This window comes from Rhyacophila brunnea, unplaced genomic scaffold (assembly GCF_057557595.1).
Source record: "Rhyacophila brunnea isolate RB1 unplaced genomic scaffold, BYU_Rbru_1.0 scaffold_23, whole genome shotgun sequence".
NCBI classification, from domain to species: Eukaryota; Metazoa; Arthropoda; class Insecta; order Trichoptera; family Rhyacophilidae; genus Rhyacophila; species Rhyacophila brunnea.
In genome coordinates, this window is record NW_028232893.1 from 16,916,132 (window position 1) to 16,943,652 (window position 27,521).

A 27,521-nucleotide genomic window follows, 5' to 3' on the forward strand; every position below is an offset into this window, starting at 1 on the left:
TGGAAAAGTTTCAAAAGAAAATGTAAACAAAAATACGTAATAATTTATGAAACACCATATAATTATAACAAAGGTCTTATGTTCGTATTCAATATTTTGAACTAAAGGCCGGCTTCCAATTACTGACGCAAATTGTTATTTTCCGCTAATAAAAAGAAAACATAAAGAATAGCGTAATAAAGACTTTGTGCGTCAGTGGATTTCCAACATAACAAAAAAAAATGAAATTTGTTTACACAATTAATTCTTAAATAATTATATCATCATAATAATATATATTTTGAAAAATAATTACGTATTTTCAATTCTGATGTTTTGTTTAATACTGTAGCATTATTTTAAATTACCATTGATAACTTCGTATCATCCTCAAAAGCATAGTCATTAGAGTTGACGATATGCCATTGTAGCGGACGAATTTGGTCCTGATGGATAATATTTAAGCTAAGTGAAATAAATACTAAATATTATGTTCTTTTTATAACGTTTTTATTAGCTCGTATTCTTGTTTGTCCGGTGGTTATTTGTCCAGTACAAATCTTGCAATCGATTTTTAACTATCTTCCCGACTAGCTAGACATTTGAAACTTTTAGAATATACCAGAACACGATGCCAATGCATTCTTTTAATACGTTTAGCCATTTTTAAGCAGAATTGAATTCATTTTCAGTTAATTCTATTTTGTATGAAAAGTTATTTCAGAAAAATCCGTAAAAAGTAAAAGACTATATTGGTTGCTAAGGCGGTGGTTCTAACAACTAAATTACTAATATATACCTGCGTTACTATGGAAATCAAAATGAAATGTCAAAATGAAATTTCAGTATTCTATATATTTGTTTGTTTTTTATTTACTTCATATCAAGTACACGTTTGAGCATATTGAGCATAATAATTCAACAGAAAATTTAAAAACGTTGTATTTAAAAACGTTGTATTTAAAAAGTTCTTTTTATCTTGTAATTTTTTTAAATTAGCACAACTAAAGAAAATCAATACTGGGAATACTATATACTAACAACTATCAACATAAAATCGAACAAACGATCGCAGAAGATAATAATTAACTTAACGTCACTCGAACTTATCGTATTATATCGATTAGTCGATATCAAACCTTTCAATCATGCAGTTCACAGGTAATCTTTCAATAAAATAATCATTTCACGAATATTGTGTTTGTCCGAAAATGACATGAAACTATTAAATACTAAGTTCATACGTATAACTACTAAATTAATATTATCTGCAATTGTTTGGGCCAATAATTATGGTAGCGCGAATTCCATATGAATTTCCTACCCACGTCCATAATTATTGCCGCCATCCAGACACTGCAGTACCAAACACATTAATAAATAAGATGACCCCAGCGTCATCACAGAAATAATTCAATTGTCGCGTAACGCGCCGTAATTCATAAACAATCAAACTCATTATCAAATCTATACTCAAATCTATTCAACAAACCACAGAGTGACTCAAAAAGTGCACTGTAACCGAGAAAGTGATAGTGCTAGTGAGTGAGAACCAGACCAGAGAGCCAGCCTCATCATCATTAAAGGTCAGTGCCTGCAATCCTAGATATACCTCTCCAGCATGCAAAGAATCCCGTCCTATTAGTAAACTAAAAATCGTAGACATAAATAAATACATCCTCAAAATGTAATACAGTGCAGTGCATTCAATGAAAACAACCATAAAAACAATAATTAATAATTCAATCAATTAAAAGTAACCGTTCAATTATCTAAAGTTTTTGTCAACCAGAGCCAGCTGCCTCGCTAGATATTGCAGGTCGCTTGGCATCCTAATCTAAAAGAGATAAGTCTTGGATTTTAATAATTGACGCAAAATGTTCTCGTGGTGCAGTGGGTAAGGCGCTCGCCTTCCACCCGAGAGTTCCTGGGTTCGATTCCCGGTCATGACAAAAACATTTATGTGTTTTTCTCAAAGCCTGGGTGTTTGTGATTGTTCAAAATTACTAACAACCACCTTGTACGAAAAAGCAAGGACATGGTTATTAATAATTCTATAAAAAAAAAAAAAATGTCTAATCATCATGAAACCCAAATATTATATTATGTACCTAAGTAAGAAAAAGACAATGTTTTAACTCTCTTCCGCGCATCCAAGCGGAACCATACCGAGACAGTGACGTCACGAAGTTAACGTAAGCGAATGCAAAAGTAACATCTACACATGGACCGATGCAGCATTTTAGTATTCTACCTGCGGTACATACCAAGTGAAATTTTATACATGTGTTTTGTGAGCAATGACATTATTAATTGACAACGCACTCAATGCAGTAACTAGCAAGTAAATTAGCGCATAGCGACATTCGCACATGTATAGGTAGACGTCATGTGACAAATTCCATTAAGCGATATCACGCATCGGGAATTTATAGCAATATCACCTTTATTGTAATGGCGTTAGAACAGATTATGCCATTCGGCAGACCAGACAAAAAAGTGAGTGTCATTTTTTTTCCAGATACTTCGTCCATATTAATGTTATTGTTTGTGAATGACAAAACAATCACATCGACAAATTTGACATGCTGCAGCCGAGACGAGTTTGCATGTGCGACCGGGCTTGAATGTCGAATTCTATTCCTATTCCTTATTCTTATTCTCGAGGTCAATTTATTTGTGGCTGTACCTATAGATCGATCGGTAATCGCCGATAATGTACCTACAAGGTTATAATTATTAATGAAAAATAGATGGCAACGACTTATACGACCTCGTCATCTAAATAGTAATTCATCTGATCCTGTAAGCTCTTATATTTTTTGAAATGACGATATATGAAATGAAATAAAATATATGAGGATTAATAATTCAACATAACGTTTCGGGCAGCAATATGTTTTGTATGTAAGAGGCCTTTTTAAAGTAGCAACCATTTGCTATTACGGCTTAATATAAAAACCAGACGTTTAAAACTCGCGGCCCGCAAAGAGATACATAATAAATATTATATAGTAGTGCTTATTTAACTGTAGTAGTTATATAACATAAAATAAGATTCCTAGTGATGATACCACGGATGAAATAGAATTAGACATATTATACCGGTTTTATACATAGCACAGAATATATAAATAAATTGAATTTAAATAGGCTATACCCCAATACACTACATTTTTAAATAGGGTTTTGAAACTAAAAGTGTCCTATGAAAATGAAACATATTATAGACGTGCAATAGTGTGTGTTGCAACTTTCAAATACACCAATATTTATTAACCCATCGCGCCCTATCGGTGCCAATTTGGCGCCGGTGTTACAGGATGCAGGACATGATGAAAATCAAAAAAATCATATTTTGATTTTTTTTTAAGTTGAAATTACCGAATAATAGATGTATCTATTATTTTATGATGTTAGTTATATACAGTCCAATATATTTTTTAAGAAATATTTGATTTATCTATTTTTATTTAAATTTGTCAGAATAATGATCAGTTCGCTAGGTATGAGGTGTTTGAGACAGTAATAAACATAAAATAGCCCTCCATCTACTAAATATCTTGAAGCTCCGGTTTTAGTATATCTTTCTTTTATTATTTACTTCCATCATTGATTTTTTATCTATGTCATTTTGTATAAAAAAGGCTAAAAAACCCAAAAAACTATATTTGACATGTTTTTTTCATTCCACTTATACGTAAAGTTTACTTAAAATGTAAATACTTAATAGAAATATTCAAAACCTATAAATATAAATAAAAAAGATTTATTTGAATTGAATGAATAATACATGAGTTAAATCAATTTAAGTAATCAGTGTGCCTTTTTAAGTGTTCATGAAAAATAAATTCTGTCTGCAATGGGCGAGCGTCAGTGCAGAAACCGAAAGCAGTTGTCAGGACAACCTAGAATAACGTATTCTTGACACGTGTTTAAGTTTATCTCACATTCTTCCACACTCGAGATCGGTTGTCTGTTACTCCACACCAATTAGGTAATTTAAGTTTCCATCAATGCTGTGTTCCCTGATACCTGCTATTAAAATACAATAAGCGGCATTGTAGACTGACAACATTGGCGAAATTAAATCTAGACGCAATCAATAAGTAATTGACAAACTGAAAAAATAATGGGCACCATTTACCTTTTGTCGAACTTCGTTGTGTAAATTAATTTGTCATTTGCGCTGCTTTAAAACCTTGTGCATGCGAGTGCAATAAGACTACTCGACATTGGACCCGTCTATGATGTTCGATAGAAGAAACTGAAATTTGTCAGGAATGAAACTCTCAAAAGGACTACATCGATCCGAGTGGTGCGGGGCGTTTTACGTGCTGTTCTATTATATTGTACAAACAATAAGTAATAATATACCTATGTTCAAAACTATAGTGGAGGACTTAGATACTTTGTTGTGGCAAAATATCCGATTTCGCATTGAATTAAGATGTGCGGCTGGTCAATGCACTCCCTAGAGATATAAAGATTCTATTTTATTGTTTAATTTGTATTTTTACAACGTTTTTATTATGTCGAATTCTTGTTTGTCCGGTGGTTGTTTATCCAGTACAAACCTTGCAATCTATTTTTAACTAACTTTCCGACTAGCTAGACATTTTAAAATTTTATAATATATCAGAACACGATGCCAATGCATTCTTTTAATACTTTTAGCCAACTTTAAGTAGAATTGAATTTATTTTCAGTTAATTCTGTTTTGTATGAAAAGTTATTTCGGAAGAAATCCGTAAAAAGTAAAACACTATTAATGGTTGCTAAGGGTCTGGAGTCCTAGCAACTAAATTATTAATATATACGTGCGTTACTAAGGAAATCAATATGGAATGTCAAAATGACATTTCAGTATTCTATATTTATTCTGTATTTCTATCAAGTACAATTTTTTTGATCGTTTATATAATTCAAGTAATAACAAGTCAAGTTTATATAATTCAAAAGAAAATTTAAAAATGTTGTAAGTACATAAAAAGTTCTTTTTATCTTGTAATTATTCTTGATTATTATTGTTTTTTTATTTTATTTCTTTCACTATGAAATTATTTTTTGCTTTGTTTTTTTCTTTACTTAGTTGATTTACTTTTTATTCTAAATGTTATGTTGTGAACCTCTTGAATTAATAATTTGTTATTTGCTTAATGTGTCTTTTTTAAATACATAAGTAAATAAACAAAGAAGATTATCTGTAATTAATTAATTTATAATAAGGTCCGCGGCGCCTCTATTCATACTATTGATTTAGATTATTTAAATGAACAATCGCAAAAAAATGTGTTTTAGATAACGCAGAAGTCTATAGGTATAATATGAATTGTTTTATGGCTTTCATGTCAACCTGACTAAACTTCTCTTCTTCTAAAACCCCATCAAGTGTTGCAATGCAAAAGTTCATAATATTATTATGAATCCCTATTATAGACACTATTAGGTTTCACATTATCTATAGGTTAGTATTATTTCATTTTATCAATAGTGACGCTTAATAAGTATATAAAAACATGCTCCAATTTACCTCCCCTATCTATAAGATAAAATCGGCTTTATTCGAGAACACAGGTGTACACGACAGGTAATGTAATCCTTTTTAATCCTTAAACGTACAAGAGTCTGCAGATAGAGCCTTTCTGAAGCCTCGCCGGTGAGTCTTCGCCCTTGTTCCTGCCATGTTTCTCTTCAGACAGAAAACATTCAAGCTTTTTATTATTTCTTTAACTGCCAGAGACATCTCTTCTCGCTCCACGAAAGCTAATTATATACTTAGCCATTAATATTATTATTCAAACAATAATTATTATTCATTTATTTTTGCATTGGGTATCTTACTCGATTAATGACATCTTTTGTTTTGTTATAAAATTATCAGTATAACCTAAGTATATGCCTAGATACGATAACATTTAAATTATATGTACTTATGACAATTCATTCGCTGTACCACTGTTCACCGTAAGCTGCCGTATCGGGAATAGGCGGTCGTATAGCATTGATATAAAAAATAACGCGTTGTTTGTGCTCCAGTTTTATTAGATACAAGACATGAAAATATAAATAATATTAAATTCTATAGATTTTTTTAAATGGAATTCTACCATGTAAATGCTAACTCAATTAATTTATTAGATACGTATATAGGTATAATATTATATTGATGTCCAATCCTAATAATGGGCCTCCACGGGTTGGAGGTTTGTATAAACAGATCTTTATTTTTACGAGAAATGGATCTTAGCCATTTGCTCAACCTATTAGGTCCATACTCTTACTCAAAAAACAAATTTAAAAAGAATATTTTGTGTATTTGCCTGACCCAGAATTCGAACCTGGGACTCCCGGCATTATAAGCCGACGTGCCAGCGCTCGAAATGAAAATTGTTACGAACCGGAGCGCTCAAGAATTTTACGAATATATTAACATAGTTATCAATTTTATGTACTTACATTTTATAAAAATCTATCTAACTCAGATGGTCAACTATTTTTTCCACAAGACGGAATGATAATTTTGGGGGTTTCATGAACCGGAACGGCGCTCCGGTGCGCTACTGTCCATTTCGAGCCCTGCGACGTACACAGTAAAAACTATTCGGGTGTGAAAATAAACATGGGCGAAATTGGGTTCTAACGAACCTGAGACAATAATAAATTATTGAAATATCTGAAAACATAGGTTTTAGAAGGTTTTAAAAATATCGTTAAAGAAAACATTCAAGAGTGATTAGAACATGTTTCATGTGATCTCCGGGGTTTAACCATATTATTATTATGACTATTATGAGTAATGCAAATATTGTTTCCACTGTCAGAAGTAATAAACTCCTATACTACAAGTATTTTTGCTTTTAATAATATTATGTAATGTGAACTCTCACGCAAACGTTGAGTATTACAATGATGGCTGTCATGGAAATCATGGAAATCATGGAAACAACATTATTACAGTAATAAGGTACCTATGTGATAATCTATTATTTTTGGATTATACTTACAGCTTTTGCGTATGCCTTGCCAACGCCATCTGTTGATCCAGTGACCACTGAAACAAAAAAATCAATACGTAAGTACTCAAGAAACATAGCCAAGTTTCAAACCATACCTACAATTTTATTATTGATCAAAATTTATCATCTGACATCTATGGAACCACACTAATATTTTTATACAAAATAAATTCGATTATTTATTTATTAGAACAAAATATATATTTCTCAATAGTTTACCTACATACATTTAATAAATTTGAATTTTAATTTACTAATTACATAATAAACGATGAACGCATATTTAAATAATTTTATTATGGGAACAAAATTTCCCAAAAATCTTTGTTACAAATTTATTTATTGACGTACCTACCTTCAAATACCAAAATTCATACACCGTCAAAGAATTCAAATAACCCGGTTTACATTGAGAGGAAAATGATAATAATTCGTTATTTATACACAAAAGATTTTCACAATACACATTTCATTATATTAGTTTATTCTGTATTCGCAAAAAATAACATTTTTAGATACAGGTGTATGTATAATTCTGTACCAAAAATATTATATATATCAGGGGTGACAAACCTATGGCACGCGTTTGAAGAGAGAAAAAACTACCTTTCATAACAATAAATGACAAATCGCATTGTGTAGCATATATAAAATAGCAGGCAAAAACTCTTCAAGAATAAGCATTACGTTTAATTTAAATATGTATGTAATTGCATAGGTTGGTCCTTATGCCGTGTCCACATTAGCAACATAACCTCATTAAATTTCGATTAAAATAATTTTTGGTCAAACAAATTTTGATAATTATCATGAATTTTAATGAGGTTGCCAGTGTAGACACAGCATTAGACTTTATGAACCACACATAATATTATCACAATAACCTCATCAGGCGGCGGGGGATGCCGCGGCACGAACCTATAATTTTGATCGATTTACAATGCTTGAGACCAATGTAGCGAGAGAATGCCTCATCAGATCGGAGCAATTCTCATGAAAATGTGTGCGATAAGAACCAAACTAATTAATACATTAACAAACAATTTCATTTCTACCCACAAAAAATGACTGCACCAAATAGGAAACAAAAACTTGGTGAAGCTAGTACATAGTAGTATTTCTGGCAGACAGTTTCAAAATTAGTGGACCAAAATGTATTGCGCAATTGAAAAAAAAGTGACAAAGCTATATTATGTGAGTGGTATCTAGAACATCATTTTTTTTAAACAATTTTTTCATCATGAAAAAATGCTCGGCACGTCAGAGAGTTGAAAAATAATATTTGGGAAATTTTGGCACGCGTACATAAAAAGGTTCGCCAACCCTGATATATATTATTAGTAATGTAGATAGTAGATAGTAGTGGCGTGACGCGCGCTTTTCCATAAAAACATCCCCATTCCGATTGCCTTTTAAAGAATCCGTCTAAAATTCACGTCGGGACCATAATTTTCCGTCCGTGCGGTTTTCCCCTCTGAAATATAATTTTCTCCCGACGTCAGATTTAGCTTTATTTTCTTAATTTTCCAGGTGTCACGTTTCCTTATAACCTAGGCGTTTTAAAAAAAATAGTAGCCTCTAAAATTCCAGGATATTATCGAAGCAGGGTATTCTTTTTTCCGAGACGATCTCAACCAAACCGGGATGGTTGTCAACCCTGCTGGGGTAAATTTGGTGCTTTTTAAAGTAGTGGGTACAATAGTTTTATAATATTATTTCTTATGTCAACAGAATTTCGTGTGTGGCACTCAAGTCATAGGTTCGCTTCCATTTTATCGATATTAGACATTTAAAAACATACCAGAATTTACAAAATATTTAAAAGGTGACATTTTCAGATTTCAGATAATTGTATTACTTTTATAACGTGTCGGGATTCGGCACGACTACAATGTTTATTTAGAAATAGGAATAATAAATTAATTAACACAGAGACATAAATTGTTATTAATAGTCACACTTAGGGTTGCAAACCATCCCCGTTTGGTCGAATCCTGTCTTAGTATGTTGGGATATGAATAAAACAACAGTTCTCTTATCTTTGAAACATATAAATACATATGCACAACTATCCCCAGTGAATGTTCTCCCATGAGGAAGGTAGATCATGAGTTGAGGCGGCTAATTAAGGAACGAATGCAACAATCACAACTTTTGAACGCAGTGGCGATTTTCCATGAAGCGGAATATCTTATTTTTTTTTAATAGCAATTGAGCCTTCAAACTAGCTCAGATCTTCGCGTACTTGAAACCACCGCTGTTTGAGAGTAGATTTGAAAGAAATGTTATAATCTTCAGTAAGTTGATGATGATATTATTATGTATGGATATGTCTATTTAAGGTAATAAAATAGGTAGATATTATGCACCTTACATTTTTTTTCATACAATTTCAAAGGCGACGCTCAAGGGCGGCACTTTGGCCATGGAGTTCACTGTTAGGTAGTGTAGGTTTCTATCTGCGAGCGATCCGGGTGATACCAGACTACCGAGGACTTCTTTCCTACGAAGGGTTCCGAAATTTCAAAACATCTCGTTTTATTATGAATGACATCGATAACAAATCGCAGTAAAAATAACAATCAATTCAGCAATGCTAAAATTACGGAAAATAATATGATCTAAAAAATCGACCTGATATCATGTCGAAATAAAACACAAAAAATAATATTTGTTTTAATTGCATTTTATCGAATTTCATGACATGAAACAATAAACTTACATTGTATCATTATCCAGTCGACGTGAGTCACTAATGAATGAAACCGTCAGCTGTTTTCACGGTCGGCGACCAATTTTAATATTATGCTATTGCAGATCAGTGCCACTGCGTTGGAACCAGTTTTTAAGTTGGCGATGTATAATAAAATAATACAAAAATACATAATTTCGCCATTCATTAAATGTATTCGCATAATGATAGCAAAAAAAAGAAATTTGTTTATCAAGTTTGAATGCATGCTAGGGATATCACTACGTAATAGTAGAGCCTTGACACAACGAACTATATTTTAAAAAAAAACGTTATATAAAACACAAACAAAATCCCGTTTATTCGTCGTCGGATGATATAATATCTATGGAGTGACAATTATTTTTATAGCTTTTCTTAACATCATTGGAAGCGCTTTTCACCCACCGATACATAATCTCACACATTATCTCCGATGGCTATCTATATATATAAAAAATAATGTTTGTTTGTCTGTCTGTCTGTCTGTCCCGGATGCTTTCCTATACCATTCATCCAATTGCGATGAAATTTTGGTGAATTATTGTGTGACCACCCGCGAAGGTTTCTGAATTAGAAAAACCATCTTCTTCTTCATTCTATCTTCTTTTATTCGTATCGTTCCTATACCATTCATCTGATTGCGATGAAACTTTTGTCAGTTGTTGTGCGCATACCCGCGAAGGTTTCTGAATTAGTACAACCATCTTCTTCTTCTTCTTCATTGTATCCTTTTTTATTCGTAAGCGTTCCTATACCATTCATCCGATTGCAATGAAACTTTGGTCAGTTGTTGTGCGCACGCCTGCGAAGGTTTCTGAATTAGTACAACTATCTTATTCTTCTATTCGTATGCGTTCCTATACCATTCATCCGATTGTAATGAAACCTTGGTCAGTTATTGTACGCACGCCCGTGAAGGTTTCTGAATTAGTACAACTATCATCTTCTATTCGTATGCGTTCCTATACCAAATTTGGAAAATCCACGCTTCTCACATGTACAGCTGTGTGTGGCCGCGTTGGAAAACATTATGATTTATTCGTGTACGCACCAGACGGAAAAACAAAAAATAATGTGTAAGTACTTATACAAAAGCACTTCAATAAACAGAATTAAAACACAAACACTTTCTTTCTTTGAGTGGCATTGCAACGCATCGCGGGTACTCGCTAGTATTTTATAAAGCTAATCATTCCATCGAAACATGTGTTAAAATTTGTTTTATATACCTATTAGTATAGTACATAATCCCAACTATTTTTTTTTATAATTAATGCATAATTTTAACTTCAAAGTAATTTGTCCTCTCTCTGAGTCTGTCTCTCTCTCATTTTTTATCAGAGAGAATTTAGAAATAACGGATAATTACACCTCGATCTGTATATTAATTAACGACATTTTAAACTAAATTATTATTACAAATGTGGCAAACAACTATCTCTAAACATGTGCAAAATGGTGACTGAATGTGTAAGAATATTAACTATCAATATCTGTGTCGATATTAATTGTATTTTCATCTAAATTCGGTTGTTCATTTTTAAAAGATTGAACTTAAAAACAGAAAGATTCAAAATAATATAAATTATTAATAATATCGCACAAATGTGTAATAAACCTGATACATTTCGCCATTCAGGTATTGTATTGCTATATTAAATTTGACTTTTTCGCAACTTTTTAGCAAACAATGAGTATAATTTCAAAGGCTTTGGTCATATCTGTGTTTACACAAGTGCGTACGGTGTGTAATAAAATAATAGGTATAATATTCCACATATCAACTACGCGCCAACCTAAAAAAAGTGAACAAAAAGGGTTTTCAATGCATTATTGCGTTACCTTTGTTATATAGAGACCTCGTCTGGGTATAATTATTTTACTTTGTTTTATATTTACGATTTTGATGAAATTTCATTTGAAATAAATAATGTTTACACTAAATGAGTTGGTAAGAAGCAAACGGACTTCTCTCCATTTTTTAAATACACAAAAGCCACCCTTTGAAATGTTAGATTTTTTTCCGACTATGTCCGATCCTAGTAAGATCATAATATGGGCCTCCGCAGAGTGGAGGTTTGTATTAACATATTCTGTTTGTTTTTACGAGAGAAACGGATGTCAGTCACTTGCTCAACCTATAAGATACATACACAAGCTGAAAAACAATGTGTACTTGGCAGACCCAGGATTCGAAACTGGGACCCACGACGCTATAGGCCGACGCTTAAGACCTTAGACCAATATAAGTTTAAACAATGATCAAAGTAGCTTATTACACTAAATTAAAGTAATATGATAAATTCTAAAGGATTTAAGTTCTGTATTATTCCATTTGAGTCGTTTTTTGCGACCCGGGTTTCGCCTTTCGGCATCTTTTCATTTTTATTATGGTCCTTGACTTAAAAGGTGGATGATAAAGTTTTTACCTAATTTCTTGTATCAATTTATTATACATATAAGTTAGAATTAATTGTATTCGTTGTCAGTGTGTATTTACCTTTTGGTGAGTACACATAGTACCTGAATTTAAATTCAAATTCCATCAAGTACCTTCGGTCAATAATACTAATATTAATATAATAAAACTTGTAGACGAAAGTCAGATTCTTCTGGCATTGCAGCCATGACGACATCACTTTGGGGTGATGTTAGCTTCATTTAAAAGTAACAATAACAACACTTTAAATGAGCCGCCTGAACTGCTACAAGAATCTGATACCGTTCTACCTAAAACCCTTTCAAAATTGTTTTATTATGTTTATGCGTACCTATATCTCAATATATAAGCGATGAAGAGAAGCTCTTTTGCTTTTGACCTACTCAAATTTGACATTTCAGTCATTACATAAAAAAATGTAGATACGTACAAGCTTTCATAAGAACATCGACAATTAGTTGTGTTTATAGATTCAGTTTCAAACTGTGAATGCTCGACTGTAGTTGCATCGTTTTTTTAATAGGAAAACTGATCTTTTTGAGAAGAGCACCAAACTTGGCATAAATTGCGTCAGTACCCATTGCCAATGTTTAGAAAAAGAAGAAGTCTGAAATTCCCATAACAAAATGGCAGCCATGTTTTCCAAATTATTTCAATTTAATATGTGAATTAATTAGGCAAAATATTATATTATGTTTTAATGAATGATGAATTATAAAACGTAGTAGGACCATAGGACCAGATATCCGACATGACAACGAAAGTGACCGTCGTATTAGTTTTTTTTATTTGTTTTTGACTGACGAACTGGATACAATTTTAAGGATTTCAAAAGGATTTTTTTAGAATTATTAAGTCAAAATAAGGCGGCCATTAAAAATGATGCAAATTAATTGAAATCACTAACTTAATTGAAATAGCACGAGGAAAAAAATAATTCAAAAATAAGGTTCATACATATTATCGTCAAAGCTTTTTCTCCCATAAAAGATAGACAAGCTCTAGTGTCATTGAAAGCTCCATGTAAAACCATTTCCTTTGAAATAAATTCATTTATAACAATTTTCATTCTCTTTTGATTGGGAGCAAAAATTATAATATAAGTTCATTCTTTGTAAAATAAATATATATATATATATTTTCTATATTACGAAATTATAATATACACAAAAACGCCAGTTAAAAAAATCAATTTCGATGATTCAAAATATTATAATATATTTACATTAAGCTAATTAAATTCATTTCGATATATAAAAATTTTATTTTTTACATAATGTTATAAGATTTTGGATAATAAAAAGACAGTTATTAAAGAACTGGTTTACGAATTGTCTATTTACAGACTCATTTTAATGGTGTTACATAACTGTCAATTCGTAGTAAAAATGGGGATTAATAAAATGAAACTGATTATACCTATGTATAGCAGGTACTTGACCGACTTAATTGAATAATAATCACAAGATAAAAAGAACTTTTTACATACAACGTTTTTAAATTTTCTGTTGAATCATAATTATAAACTTGACTTTACTAGCTTAAACAATCAAAAAAAATTGTATTTGATAGAAATAATACTGAAATGTCATTTTGACACATATTGATTTCCATAGTAACGCACGTATATATAAATAATTTAGTTGCTAGGACCCCAGACCCCTAGCAACCAATAATAGTGGATTGGATTACGGATTTCTTCCGAAATAACTTTTCATACAAAACAGAATTTAATTCTACTTAAAGATGGCTAAAAGTATTTTAAAAAATGCATTGGCATTATGTTTTGATATATTCTAAAAGTTTAAAATGTCTAGCTAGTCGGGAAGTTAATTAAAAATCGATTGCAAGATTTGTACCGGACAAAAAACCACCGGACAAATGAGAATACGACCTAAGAAGAACGTTGTAAAAATGAGGGCAACTTTTACTAAGTACCAAGGAAAATTGTACGCGGTCAATCTATACTAGATAACGTTATATTGAATAATGATAATATAATATATTTTCCTCATTCAGTGAAGCCTTGACCACAGAACCTTCACCATACTATATTATAACGAAGCTCTATCAATGTAACTAGGATGGCTGACATTTTATATTATTGTTATATACGATGTTGGATGGAGCTGGGGGTCTATTCTATACTTATCGACCGCTAAAGTGATAAAGTGATAAATACGACGACTTACTAGGGTAGGTTTGTATCGAAGTATTAGCACTTATTGCAACAATTACAATAAGTTGGTTGTAATAATTACAACCTTAACAATTATTGTTGCGATAAGTGCTATATTTTAACAGCACCTACCTTGCTGCTGTTAAAATATAGCACGTATTGCAACAATTACAACAACGTATTGTAATTGTTACAATAAGTGCTAACAGTTGATAAAAACCTACCCTAAGTTTGATAATATTTATCACTTTATCACTTTAGTGGTCGATAAGTAAAGAATAGACCCGCTGAAAGGAAATGTTTTTTATCAGTCACGTCATAGATCGTAAAATAAACGAACAACTACCGAAAACGGTTAAGGGGGGACATGCTCGTCGAAGGTCAAAATTGAGTTTTTATTGTATTTTCAAACCATGATCCTGGACACTCCTTAAATGTTCCAGATAATCTATTTATATAATTTTGAAGCCTTATTATCCTTTATAGTTATTTTATACATTTGATGACTGCATAAAGTATTTTTGTTACATAAAATAGTATTCTTTTAAACCTCTCGCTCTAATGTTTTAGAATATAGTCATATTTCGGTACATAACTGTGTAGTGGTGTTAAGATTTTTTACGTTTATTAATTTTTAAACGCATTTATGAAACCATTAGTATAATTTATTACGAGATAATTTTTGTAAAATATTTACGATAAAAAATTATATTGATAATCTCTGTGATCCCAAATTTGACAAGAATTAGGCATTTTATTATTCAAAAAATCGGCAAGATTAACACATTTGAAGATGATTCTAAAGATACTTATTATAAGCTATGTCTTTGACCATTCAAGTGTGATAAACATCTTATGAATAATGATTTCTTTATAATAATTATTGACCTAAGAATAAGGTAGTGTTTTTTTGAAATACGCCATTTCTTTTGTCATTCCCTAGTGGTTAAGCTACAACATACGGCCGTAGCCATAAATTGATCATGGTTTGAAAATACAATAAAAACTCAATTTTGACCTACGACGAGCACGTGGGCCGTTAAGGTGCTGATTTATTATCACGGACTAAAACGCAGCGTTCTACGGTTTATAACAGATATACCTAAACCCATAGTTCGATAGTTTTAACAGGTAACAATAAAGAGTGAAAGGGGGGCTGCGCGAGACAATCCAATGCAACAGGAGCGATGACAACACTGTTCTTCCACACGGGAATAAATAGCATTTTCGCGCTACCTACTCGATCAATCAAATCGGGGAAAAAACTGTCAGTAAGAGACATGCGCCTAGATTTGTCTGATCCAATTCTTGCACATACTATGCTACGGCTATTATAACCGCGTCTTGGCTTCCAACATGTTGTCAATAATTATCAGAATATCCCAACTTCCTCCATGATTGTTGATACTCTAGTTCAAATACGATGTATTGTTCTCCAAATTGTTACAGAAATCTACGTGCAAGCTTTTAATCTGGAACTATAAGGAATGCTGTGTGGACCCATTTCTAGCACCACAACAGTTCCTACCACCGCAGACAGTACAGAAATCTCTGCCCTATGTCCGGAAACTTGTACATATGCAGTTCGCCGTATCACACTTCACCGTGAAATATTGTATCGGAAATAAATAAAACACGGTTCTTGTCGGTTTACACTTTACTTAAAGCCAATAGCAAACAAATATTGAAATTAGCGGGTATACTGGATTTTTTGTTAGGTTATTTTAGGTTTTTATTCTTCAATTCAGGAATTTTGCCAAAATCAGCTATGAAATTTGAATTAATGTTCATATTGAATCTTGACCGTATAGTAAACGGTCATCTCTTTCCGATAGAAAGCTCACGGCAAACTGTGGCTCGGTGAAATGTCGTACGTACAATTTGTCTATGAATTAAAATATTTCGACAAAAGCTAAATTTTTGCAATAGTTGGATTGATATTCTGGAATCCTAGGATTTCCGTATTAACTTTCACATTATGATCTTCATAAAAAAAAAAACATTTTAATTTTGCACACTAAATATGAAAGTAGCTAGATTCTCTATGAAGGCTGTATACATTGATACATCAATAATTGCTGTAGGGTTTTTTTAAAGTGAGGTTGTATTAAGACATTTGTTTCTTATAAAAAAATGAATGTTACCCACTTCCTCAGTATATAAGCTCCATACTCTAGATCTAAACACATATTGAAAAACAACATACGAATTTGCCATACCCGGGATTCAAACACGGGACACAAGACATTATAAAACTGACGCGTAACCGCTCGGTCATCGTGGAAAATATAAGGCAGTTATGTATTAAGTTTACTGATTACACAAATTGTTCTAACAGACGTAGGTACATTAATTCATGATCAATAATACTTAAAAATATAATATATTCTTTAATTGTTATGTTTCTGGTGTACAAATGACAACAATCAAATATTGATATTCCAATTGATTTAAATTTTGTACTATTTCATATGAGTATTTTTTCGTTAGCTGATTTTCGCCTGAATTGCACACTGATACAAAATGCAGTTAATTTTTGCTTATAGGCCAAATTAATACAATAAAAGATCGTGAAAACATTATTAAGTATATATAAATGCTGGAAGTTTTAAGTGTCCGAAAAACAACATAGTACTTAGATAGGTACATAAGTGCATCTAAGGTTTATTCTAATGTCATCTAAAGATATTATTGTATTATTTTTTTGATTTTGTGGGGTAATATTTCCTTCCCTCTATCAATCTTTCGTCATAATAATTACATTACAGCAGACACCCTTCACACACTAGAACATCACGTCCTATAATATGCGCGATCATTTAAGAGAGAAAATTGTAATTTACATTTTAAATCTCAGTTGTCATTAACTCATTATTACTGTCAATATACATTATTGCAGTGTCGTCTCGTCAAAATGGATTGCAAAATAATTATTTCTCTGCCATTGACAAATAAACTGTTGACAAAGTAAAGTGACTGTAATAATTGCCGCACGCTTACGCGGCGGAAATAATTACATTTCACATACACACTTGCCTAAATTTGCGACAATCATCATTTAAATACTTACACGAAACAAACAAAAAAATATTGTAAAAACAGTCAGATTTTGGATACAATGTTAATTTCCAAACTTTGTTTATTTCTACAACGCTTCTCAAAGAAATTTCGAAATTTCTAAAATCGCAAATGAGAAACGACGTTGCAATTTTGATTATATTTTATTTGTATTGTAATAAGAAAGTCATTTATTGTGTGTCATGATTTTACATCATTTTAATATTGAATAGCATTGCTAGTTATAATGGCTTTTAAACAAGATGTTTAAAATAATTACGTATTTATGAGGCATGGAAGTAAAATTTAGCGAAACTAAATATTTTATAGCGGTTTGTCCATTTATCCTAAAACTACAAAATATATCTTAAAGTTACGCTCCTTCAAGCATACCCATAATCAATGAGTACAAATTCATATTCAAAATTATTTATTTTGCATATAACAGTTTGTACACATCTTCGCTTAGGGATTTTACTGATTTTATTTTCGCTGTTCCAAAATTGAAGTAGTGAATGTGTCTTTTATTTTGTTAACTGTCAATTCATGGTGGAACTGCATTGTATTGTTGTTTTAATTTCATAAAACGCATTTTTTGTAGTACTTATTCCATTTTTAATCAATAAATTAACTGGGTTGAAAATGTCCCTCTGAGTCGGACGAAACCGGTCCTAATTTATTGACTAAAAGTGGAATAAGTACTACAAAAAAAATGCGTTTTATTAAATTAAAACAACAATAGTGAATATGTTGTTAGTTCTCTTGTCCATTGTTTCAAGATATTATAGGTATTTACTGTATTTTTCCTTGATTAGATTACATTATCTTCCACGAAGATAATCTTTTAGCCATTCAGGAAAATATACACGACAAAACCCAACATTTGTTGCGCCTTATCCATATAAATCTAATAAACGCCAGTTTACTGTCAAACGTAATGCCAAGATCCTTTACAGATAATATTCACGTTTCACTCCTTCAAAGAACGTCATCCGAGAAGTTAAATAAACGATTACTCTTCTCTAAAACAATGGTGCTGGGAGTAATCAAAAAACGATACGATAATACTGAATATAGCTGAAAGGAAGATGGGTATTAATGAGGGGTTTTGGAGACATACGCCAGAAAGATAGTAGAATGTTAAAAAATACAACCACGAATATAGCGGAGAAAAAAAATCTATAATAAAATTTTTATATTAAACCCATTAATTGAAAAAGTTGCCTCATACGTCAAGCCGTCACAAATTATTACTAAATATAGCAGAGGAAAGTAGTAACAAGGTTTTTTTTGCACTGACAGAAGTTTAGTTTTTTTATTATTAAACCACATTATCTCTCCGGTCCACGGGGTAAATTTAATTCTTGGAAAAAGGCCTAGAGAAGTTCAGACAAGTCATAGATACTAAAAAATACAAGTAGGAGATCTATGCCTAAAATGGATCCCATCGCACATGGGCATTGATAGCAATGAAAGGGCGAATGATCTGGCAAAGGAAGCTGGCTATTCAGGGGTACCATTTCAGTGGATACCAGAAAACCTGGACTGGAATGAGGCTATACAGAAAAAAGGCCAAAGTATGTCGATAGATTTTCACCATAGGGCATCATTAGAAATGGGGAAATGAAGTAAGTCTATTCTACTATCACCACGAGAGGTGCCCTGGTTTGTAGAGTCTTCTTTGACGAGGAATGAGCTTAAGTTAATACTGAGGCTAAGAAGCAAAGATTTGAGGTCCTCATGGGAAAAAGCAAATCGCAACTCTGCGGTGAATGTCATGTTTTAGAGGACATTGTACATATAGCACTACAATGACTTAAATATAAACTTCACAGAGTACAGCTGCGAATTGCCGATAACTATGAGAATGTCGACGAATTGAAGGTTGTCTTGGCGGTGGGAAAGACGGAAGAGCTAGGCAAAATTGTAAAGCTATTTAACAGAATAAGAGTGAGGACCTGATCGACGGATCCCCTTCTAGAAGGGAAGAGGCGATAAGACAGCGAGACGCAGTCAAATCCTCGGTAAAATCACAAAAAAAATAAAAAAATTACAAGTAAAATATATATTTGCTTTGACAACATACGAATAGCGAATATCGAATAAAAGAATTGCAATTGCTAAAATAATACAAATAATAATTATCAGCTAATGGATGTGATTTAGCTTTATTTGATAGCTAATAAACTAACACATTGGTAGAGAATATCGATGTCAAAAATAATATGCAAAGTGGATGAACTTAACGAGTTTTGTAACCAATACTCACAAATTATTATACATTGAAAAATGAGTGAAAGTTTCTAGAAAGTGCAACAATAAATTGCAGCGTGTAGTTTAGGTAGACAGTTAATAATAGCCTTCATACATCCAACACTATTTTACTATTATTTTATTGCCAACGATACTATCGTAAAAATTCAGTTCCATCAATGCATCTTTTATCGGACAGAATAGTGGATTAAAAAATAAAAACATAGTTTTATTAAGCAATGATTAATTATTAAAGGTTTATCTTTTATTATTAGTTTTTCTTAAATCCACTAAATTGGTACGAAAAAATGAAACAGAAACTGACTTCTGACTGTCTTTAACAAGTAATATTACGTAGGTAGTATTTAAATCCCAGCCACGTAAACGTGGCTGGGACACGTATTCCGGATGCCGCCAAAGAGTGCGGCACTTCGTACCCTTGTGGCACAGCCATAAGGGTTCCGCCACCGTGGCCGGCCCTCCCTCACCCTGCAGCGGTGCTACAAAAGCGACCTACGTGCTGCAGGTCTGACATGGCGGGAGGCGCAGGAGTTGGCGATGGACCGAGGGAAGTGGCGCCAACTTGTGCTTGCCCTATGCCCCAATGTTTGGACGTGACAAGGTGGAAGAAGAAGAAGAAGAAGTATTTAAATAGTGTTTTAAATGGTACCTACAAGTCGGTTTACCGGAAGCCAGACGGGAACCGCGTTAATTGTAATTGCCGATTTTGGCAAAATTCATGAATTCAAGAATGAAAACCTAACGTAACCTAACAAATAATCCAGTATATCGGCTACTTTTAAAATTTGTTTGCCGCTAGCTTCCCATAAACCGACAAGAACCTTGTAAATTCTAAAATTTGCTGCAAGACGTTAAATCAAAACAAACATCCAAAATACGTACGTTGATCCAAATTTTTATTTTCAAAAATAAATTATAATAGTTTATAGAAATATTTTGTCCTGTCTTGATCTGTAAAATACAAACCGTTATTGGACGTTAAGTTCTTGTTTATTAGATTCACCACCCCTTATGTATGAAATAGAGGAAATATCTCTAAATTTAAAACTGTCTCAAAAGAATGTACAACATCATGCTTGACCATTTTAGGGCTTATACACACAATACTGAAGTTACAATAGTGTACGTTGCCTCAAGTCTTACTTGATTCAAAATTCTGTAATAAAAAATTGATGCAAACAATAAAAAAAGGAGTCAATGATCTGTCAGAGAAAGTGGGATGTCTCCAAAAAGTACAGACACGATATATATTTATTCTTTCCAAATGAGCAATGGCAATTGGAGATAATCGGTTGACTCCTGACCATAACGCGAGTCAATTTTTGACTAGACGTGGTGGATTCGCTACCAAGATTTAATTTGAAGTCATGAATTATCTGACTATAATAACGTAACACATCTCACACTCTCTCTCTCTCTCTCTCTCTCTGCACCATTTCTCTGCCTGATTTCCAGGTTGTTCTATGTCACTTCAGTAAAATGTTCAGGAGAGCAATTTGAAAGTTCACATTGAAATAATAAATTGTACCACCAATATATATATCGCTGTCTGATTCCCAGGTTGTTCTATGTCACTTCAGTAAAATATTCAGGAGAGCAATTTGAAAGTTCACATTGAAATAATAAATTGTACCACCAATATATATATCGCTGTCTGATTCCAAGGTTGTTCTATGTCACTTCAGTAAAATGTTCAGGAGAGCAATTTGAAAGTTCACATTGAAATAATAAATTGTACCACCAATTTATATATATCGCTGTCTGATTCCCATGTTGTTCTATGTCACTTCAGTAAAATGTTCAGGAGAGCAATTTGAAAGTTCACATTGAAATAATAAATTGTACCACCAATATATATATCGCTGTCTGATTCCCAGGTTGTTTTATGTCATTTACTGTAAAATTCTCAGGAGAGCAATTTGATAGTTCACATTGAAATAATTGCACAACATATATATATATATTAAAAACTGTGTTCTGCATATAAAAGAATAACTTAGATAAGAGATTATCGACAAATGCGTGGATACTTTTTTATATTCTGACTAATGGGTTAAACAGAGTTCTGGAAATAGAACAAAATGGCATTAAAAAGTCATTTTTCTTAAAAATGTGAAATAGAACAACCTGGAAATCAGGCAGCGATTTCACTACATAGTAATGATGGTGCAATCGGGTCCGCATGGTAAATCTGGATGAAACTCACGTAAAATATAACGGCTTTATCAAAATAAATACCCTTTTTTTTTCAACTGCATAAAAGTAGGCAGGTATCTACCTACTTTAAAAGTAATTATTTGTATTTATATTATAACAGTGCCCGAGAGTAATAAACCGAGTTGTCACTTTCTCTCTCATTCATTGACCGTAAAAGCGTTTAAAACTCTTTACTGCTTTGCAATATCTTATTAATATTGTTATATTAAGATTATGTGCATATCATCGTAAGATTTTTTCATCTAACGTGACTCAAAACCTCCCACCCTCCTTTGTGTTTCCTGATCTGAGATCACAAAATATCAGCTAAATAGATTTTATACTTTCGTAAAAGAAAAAAATGCTATGCCGGGCATATCTTGAATGCTTCGAATGCATGATGCACTAAAATTTAATGTAATTATCAACCAGTGACATCTGTTTTGTTGAAATACATAATTAATTTGTCTATGAGAGTCGAGCAATTCACGCGGTTGGCCGGTCAATTCAAAATCAACGCAATCCATCTCGAAGTGTTCTCACACATCTCCCACGGCCTTGGTGGTATAGAAGATTTGATAGCTCGTTTTTCTGTCAACATTGGTTAGTTTCGTTATTTTGTTCGATTTGACTGTGACAGTTTATCATTACACATACAAAAAACACATTTTAATAAACAAATAAATTAAAAATGCGTAGGTAGCGAACACAAATTATAAAAGTTAAGATAAAGTCTCACTTTTGCATCCAAAAATAGAAACAAACATTTCCCTGTTAATCAAGTTCCCGATAAATTTTAAATACTCGACTATCCGGTTATCAAACAACGACATGCCTTCTATATTATAACAATGTGTTATTTTAAATAAACCTCCTAAGCAACAAACCCGTTAAGTAAGCAAGTCATGCAGTTTCCTCCCACCTGATGATAATATACAAAGGCACTTTCTCTAATATCAGCTGTTATAGTGTTGAATCAGCCGCTCAGTCGGTTATCAATATTATTTATAATTAAACAGAAATTGACCACTTAATAGTGACTGGTGAAATTGAATGTTGTTATCATATGTATTGAATTTTGAAGAACGTGTTCAATAATATATCCGATCGCGCTGTCAAACCATTTACCAACTAATCGGCAGCTAAGTATGCTTACTTGAATGCTTACGATCCAGTGCTCGAAATGGAAAATTTTACGAACAGGAACGCTCAATAATTTTTCAAAAATGTGCAATATTAGATATAATATCTGTAATATAAAAAAATATCTTAGTTTTACATAATGTACTTTATGAAACATTTTCCTCATCACCTTCGCACGAATCAGTTGTTTGTAACATAAAAAATATATCATAATATAAGTTTACGAAATCGTTTACTAAAAAATACATCATTCATAATAATAATAATTATACAAATATGTATACCTAAATGTAATTATATGAATCTAATTGGAGTAGGAAACATAAAAATATATGAAATAATGGACAAACCAATACAATTGTCCATTTGTTTCGTCATTAGTTTGAATTAAAACATGTAAATAAGTGTAAATGGAAACATGAGTGAAGATACCTTATCGTTATTGATTTTTGGGTTTTCACCACGTGTACTTCTCCCTTCTTTCTTCGATATCATATAATATCTCTTAATAATGGCCTCTGCAACAAGCCCGAAACGTCGAGCAAAGAATGAAGAATTACACACGGTGTAAACCCAAAAATCAATTACGATGACAAACAACCGTGAAAGTTTCAAACAGAAGATAAGTATATTGGTTAAACCAAGTTACATGCTACTTTATTTAAAGCTAGTACCTAAATTGGAAATATTTTGATTAAACAATTTTTTAATCACATCAAAATCCATCATGTACGAAAAAGTAGGAGCATGGTTCATAATAAATTAATTTAATAAAATTAAGTACTTAATGAATACACAAGTTTTACGAATGTAGCATTCATTATTAAATATGCATAATTTTAAACAACGCCAGACTTGTAGATATTAGAAAAAAATATTCAAATATTTACACCATGTGGGCATGTGGGATAATTTATTCTAATAGGTTTCTGATGTTGTTGAAACTATTATTATTATGTAAGTAAATTCCCATTGGATTCCTCTATGATTTTATTTAAATGTATGCTACCTCTTTTATTTCGTCAACATCTATCGCATGAGTTTTCGCAATGTATTATTTGCTCAATGCAATCTATATGTTATGTATATAATATATAGGTGCATATGAGGGTGAGAAAAAACACGTCACACAGTGATGTTCCTAAACAAAATGCCGCGTCAATTTTTCTACAGTATTTTAAATCTCACTATGATGACTCAAATACCTCTGTAATAAGGAATCTGTTCTATGAATATATAACAAAAAATACCTTTGCGATAATAGGTATATGAAATTAATAACTAATACATAATATTTATTCGCTTTTTATGTTACTAGGCATAAGATAGAGTTTAGACACTTACCCATTAATAAGGTCCTATTCGATACCCAACTTCTATAGGGAAACAACTCAAAATACATTGTTCTAAGATTTCGTCGTTACCACTTGGCAATACCTACACAGTTTTGTTATTTTTACTCATTTGTACTCTGCTATTATTGTACAGTAGGTACCTATATAAAAATCCTTAGTACTATCATAGTACCACTATGTTTGTGGTTTGCATAGTATGTGACAAGTTTCTCCAATCACAAGACAAACAATAATTCAAAACACCAACAAAAACTCACAATCAAGACACGATAATTATTATAGTACCTACTTGATTTAGGTGGGTATGTACTTTTTTATAATTATTATGGTTTTATAAATAAATACTACGACGATGTAAACGACCACGACCACGACCTCTTGTTAGTCGAGGATTGCTGTTTAAACTAATATTTTGTAAGAAAATTTATTCTTTCAAAGCCCTCAAATCAAAAATTACATGTGCTATTAGTTATTGTTTATAAAACCTTTTTTTGAGACAAAAAAATCTCTTCCTTACGTAACATTTCTGTGGATTTGGGAGCCATAAATCTTCACCGACAATATTTTTTTCAATGCACAATAGGTAGGATTCATTGTATTATTATTGAGTAGTAAACAGCTTTGCTACGTAGAAGTTTTGTGAAACAAAAAATATGAACTAAGTAGGTACCTACCTATATTGATTTAATGATTTATTTCAAAGGACCGTATTACTATGGTTATTTTAATATCCTCAACAATATATTTTTTCCATTAGCTTTATTTTCTGTATAACATGAAGGATAGGTAAAGAGTTTAGGTAGGTACCTACCTACGAGTATTTTTTCACTGCGAAGTATTTCTGCCGAACTAAAACCGAAATAAAAAATAAGAGTAGGTACCTAGCTCAGCATGATATGGGTAATACTATGAACGTTTAAATTTGTTCGTACCCCCTGATGAAGATGCCCATACACGCAAAAATTGTACAGAGACCACAGACATTTTAATTTACTTGCACAATAGCGTTATTAAACCTCCTTGGATGTATATCGCTCCATACCGATGGGAAGACACCTTGTTGGTTGCATACCATCTAATATCAACAGGTCGACTAATGAACGGCCTCGATTGTCTTATGATGTATTGTGAAAACTATGAATGCGTCAAGCCTACCTAGTACATAAAGTTAGCTATCCTAGGTATATCCTATATTTTACGCAATCGTCGATCGGACAGTTATTGTTTTGTTTCTTCCATCCATTTCTCTCCCGTTTCATTCGATAAAATATTGTAACTTCCACTCCCGTATTGATTACAAATTTAATGTACTCAAAATCATAACTGTTTGGGAACCCGCGATTTACACTCTTACCCAAGTCAGCAAGCCCTGTGGTTCATACCAAAGTGTCTAAAATCCAAGCCTTGGTAGATACTCGTACCTACACAGAGGTAATTTATTTATTCATAAAACATTAATTAACAAATGTATTATTTTTCACAATGCCTATGTAGATATTTCATGTGTTTTAATTGAAAATCAAGTGCGTAATAATTTAACGTTATTATCGATATTAGTAGTAGGTACCTACCCTAAATAAATGATGTATTTTGTGATTTTGCCTGCAAGCAAAAAAAACTTGTTGAATAGCACTGAAGAATAGAATAATATACTATTATCTCATATTGTCTTAAAGAAAACGGAAGAGAGCAATACAGTCATGTAAGGGTGCTTTCTTCAATAAAAACTGTATTTTTTATTATCAGGCATGGGTTGTCTAGAAATGCATTGTTAGTAAAAAATATACCTAGATGCATTTCTAAGAAATTTGCCTGTTATTATCGACATGTACGAATTATTAAAAATCAGGGGTAGTCAACAAGTAAAATCATAGGTTTAATAAAAAAAAAATTTTTTTTTAAATATATTTATATACCAATTCATATTCCTCAATTTCAACACAATCTGAACCGGAACGCCATATTAAATATTCTGATGAGGCTCGAGAATTTTACGAGACATCTCGCTATCAGGATTCCACGAGAAGGAACGGTAGATTCGAAGAATCCACGAGACGGAACGGAATTGTCAACGAATTCACGAACCGGAACGGCGCTCCGGGGCGTTCCGCTCCATTCCGAGCGCTGTTACGATCACAATATCAGAATTTGGTATTGTATAATTTTAGTTATGTATTTATTAAACTAATACTTTTATTCAACGGTTAATTCACAAGATTTGAGAATGTAATAACAAAAATAAGATTCTAGTAGGCATGAATATCTGAGGTGTTTTCACACAGAACATACCTATATTTCATGCTATGCATGTTCAATATTATGTTCTTATGTATAGTAGAAAGATAGGTGATATACGAAAGATTGCAGTGTATCGAGTCACATTTTCCTATAGCACAACGTCTAAAATGACTACAACAAAATACACACATTTTTGAAGATATGTTGAAGATGCTGTGAATAGTAATTAAAAATAGATTTTTTGTTCATAAACTTTTTAAAAGCCACGTTAAACAATATACCTATCAAATATTTGTTTAGAAACATTTAAGAAATAATAGCGGTAATCACATCATTTCAATGTATTGTTATAATATTGAAATATTCATATTATAGCTATTTTTTATTGATTTAGAAATTGAATCAATGAGATATTGTTAATTAAATTATTTTTCTCTCTGGAGAAAATAGTCGCGTAATTACGTGTCCGGAAACGTTGTATCGGAAATATTATATGGCCGTATATTGCTGACATAAAATTCATGTCTAAATAAAACACGGTCCATGTCGGTTTACACTTTACAGGAAGCCAACAGCAAACATATTTTGAAAATAAACCATATACTAGATTATTTTTGTTAGGTTAGGTTTTCATTCTTGAATTCATGAATTTTGCCAAAATCAGTTATGAAAATTGTAGTAATATTCATATTGCATCTAATAAAATTGGAGACCGTATAGTATACGGTCATCTCTTTCCGATAAGAAAGCTCCCGGCAAACTATGCCACGGTGATATGTTTTACGTACAATTTACATATTGTAACGTCTGTATATAGTGTTACCGATCTTCCAGGACGCCGGAATTTAGTTGGCTTGAAGAGCAGGCAAGTCGGGTTTAAATTCTCTCCAAGCATCCGCATTAATAT

General features: G+C 32.1%; 1 protein-coding gene across 1 annotated transcript in view; it reads right to left on the reverse strand.

Moving 5' to 3' along the window:
- The window catches only part of spidey (hydroxysteroid 17-beta dehydrogenase 12 spidey), a 94,626-nt gene that overhangs the window by 27,913 nt on the left and 39,192 nt on the right, over nt 1-27,521 (reverse strand). Inside the window, exon 2 of the mRNA XM_085950288.1 lies at nt 6,987-7,033. Within this exon, the coding sequence (XP_085806414.1) occupies nt 6,987-7,033 (47 nt within the window). The remainder of the gene's footprint in view (nt 1-6,986; nt 7,034-27,521) is intronic.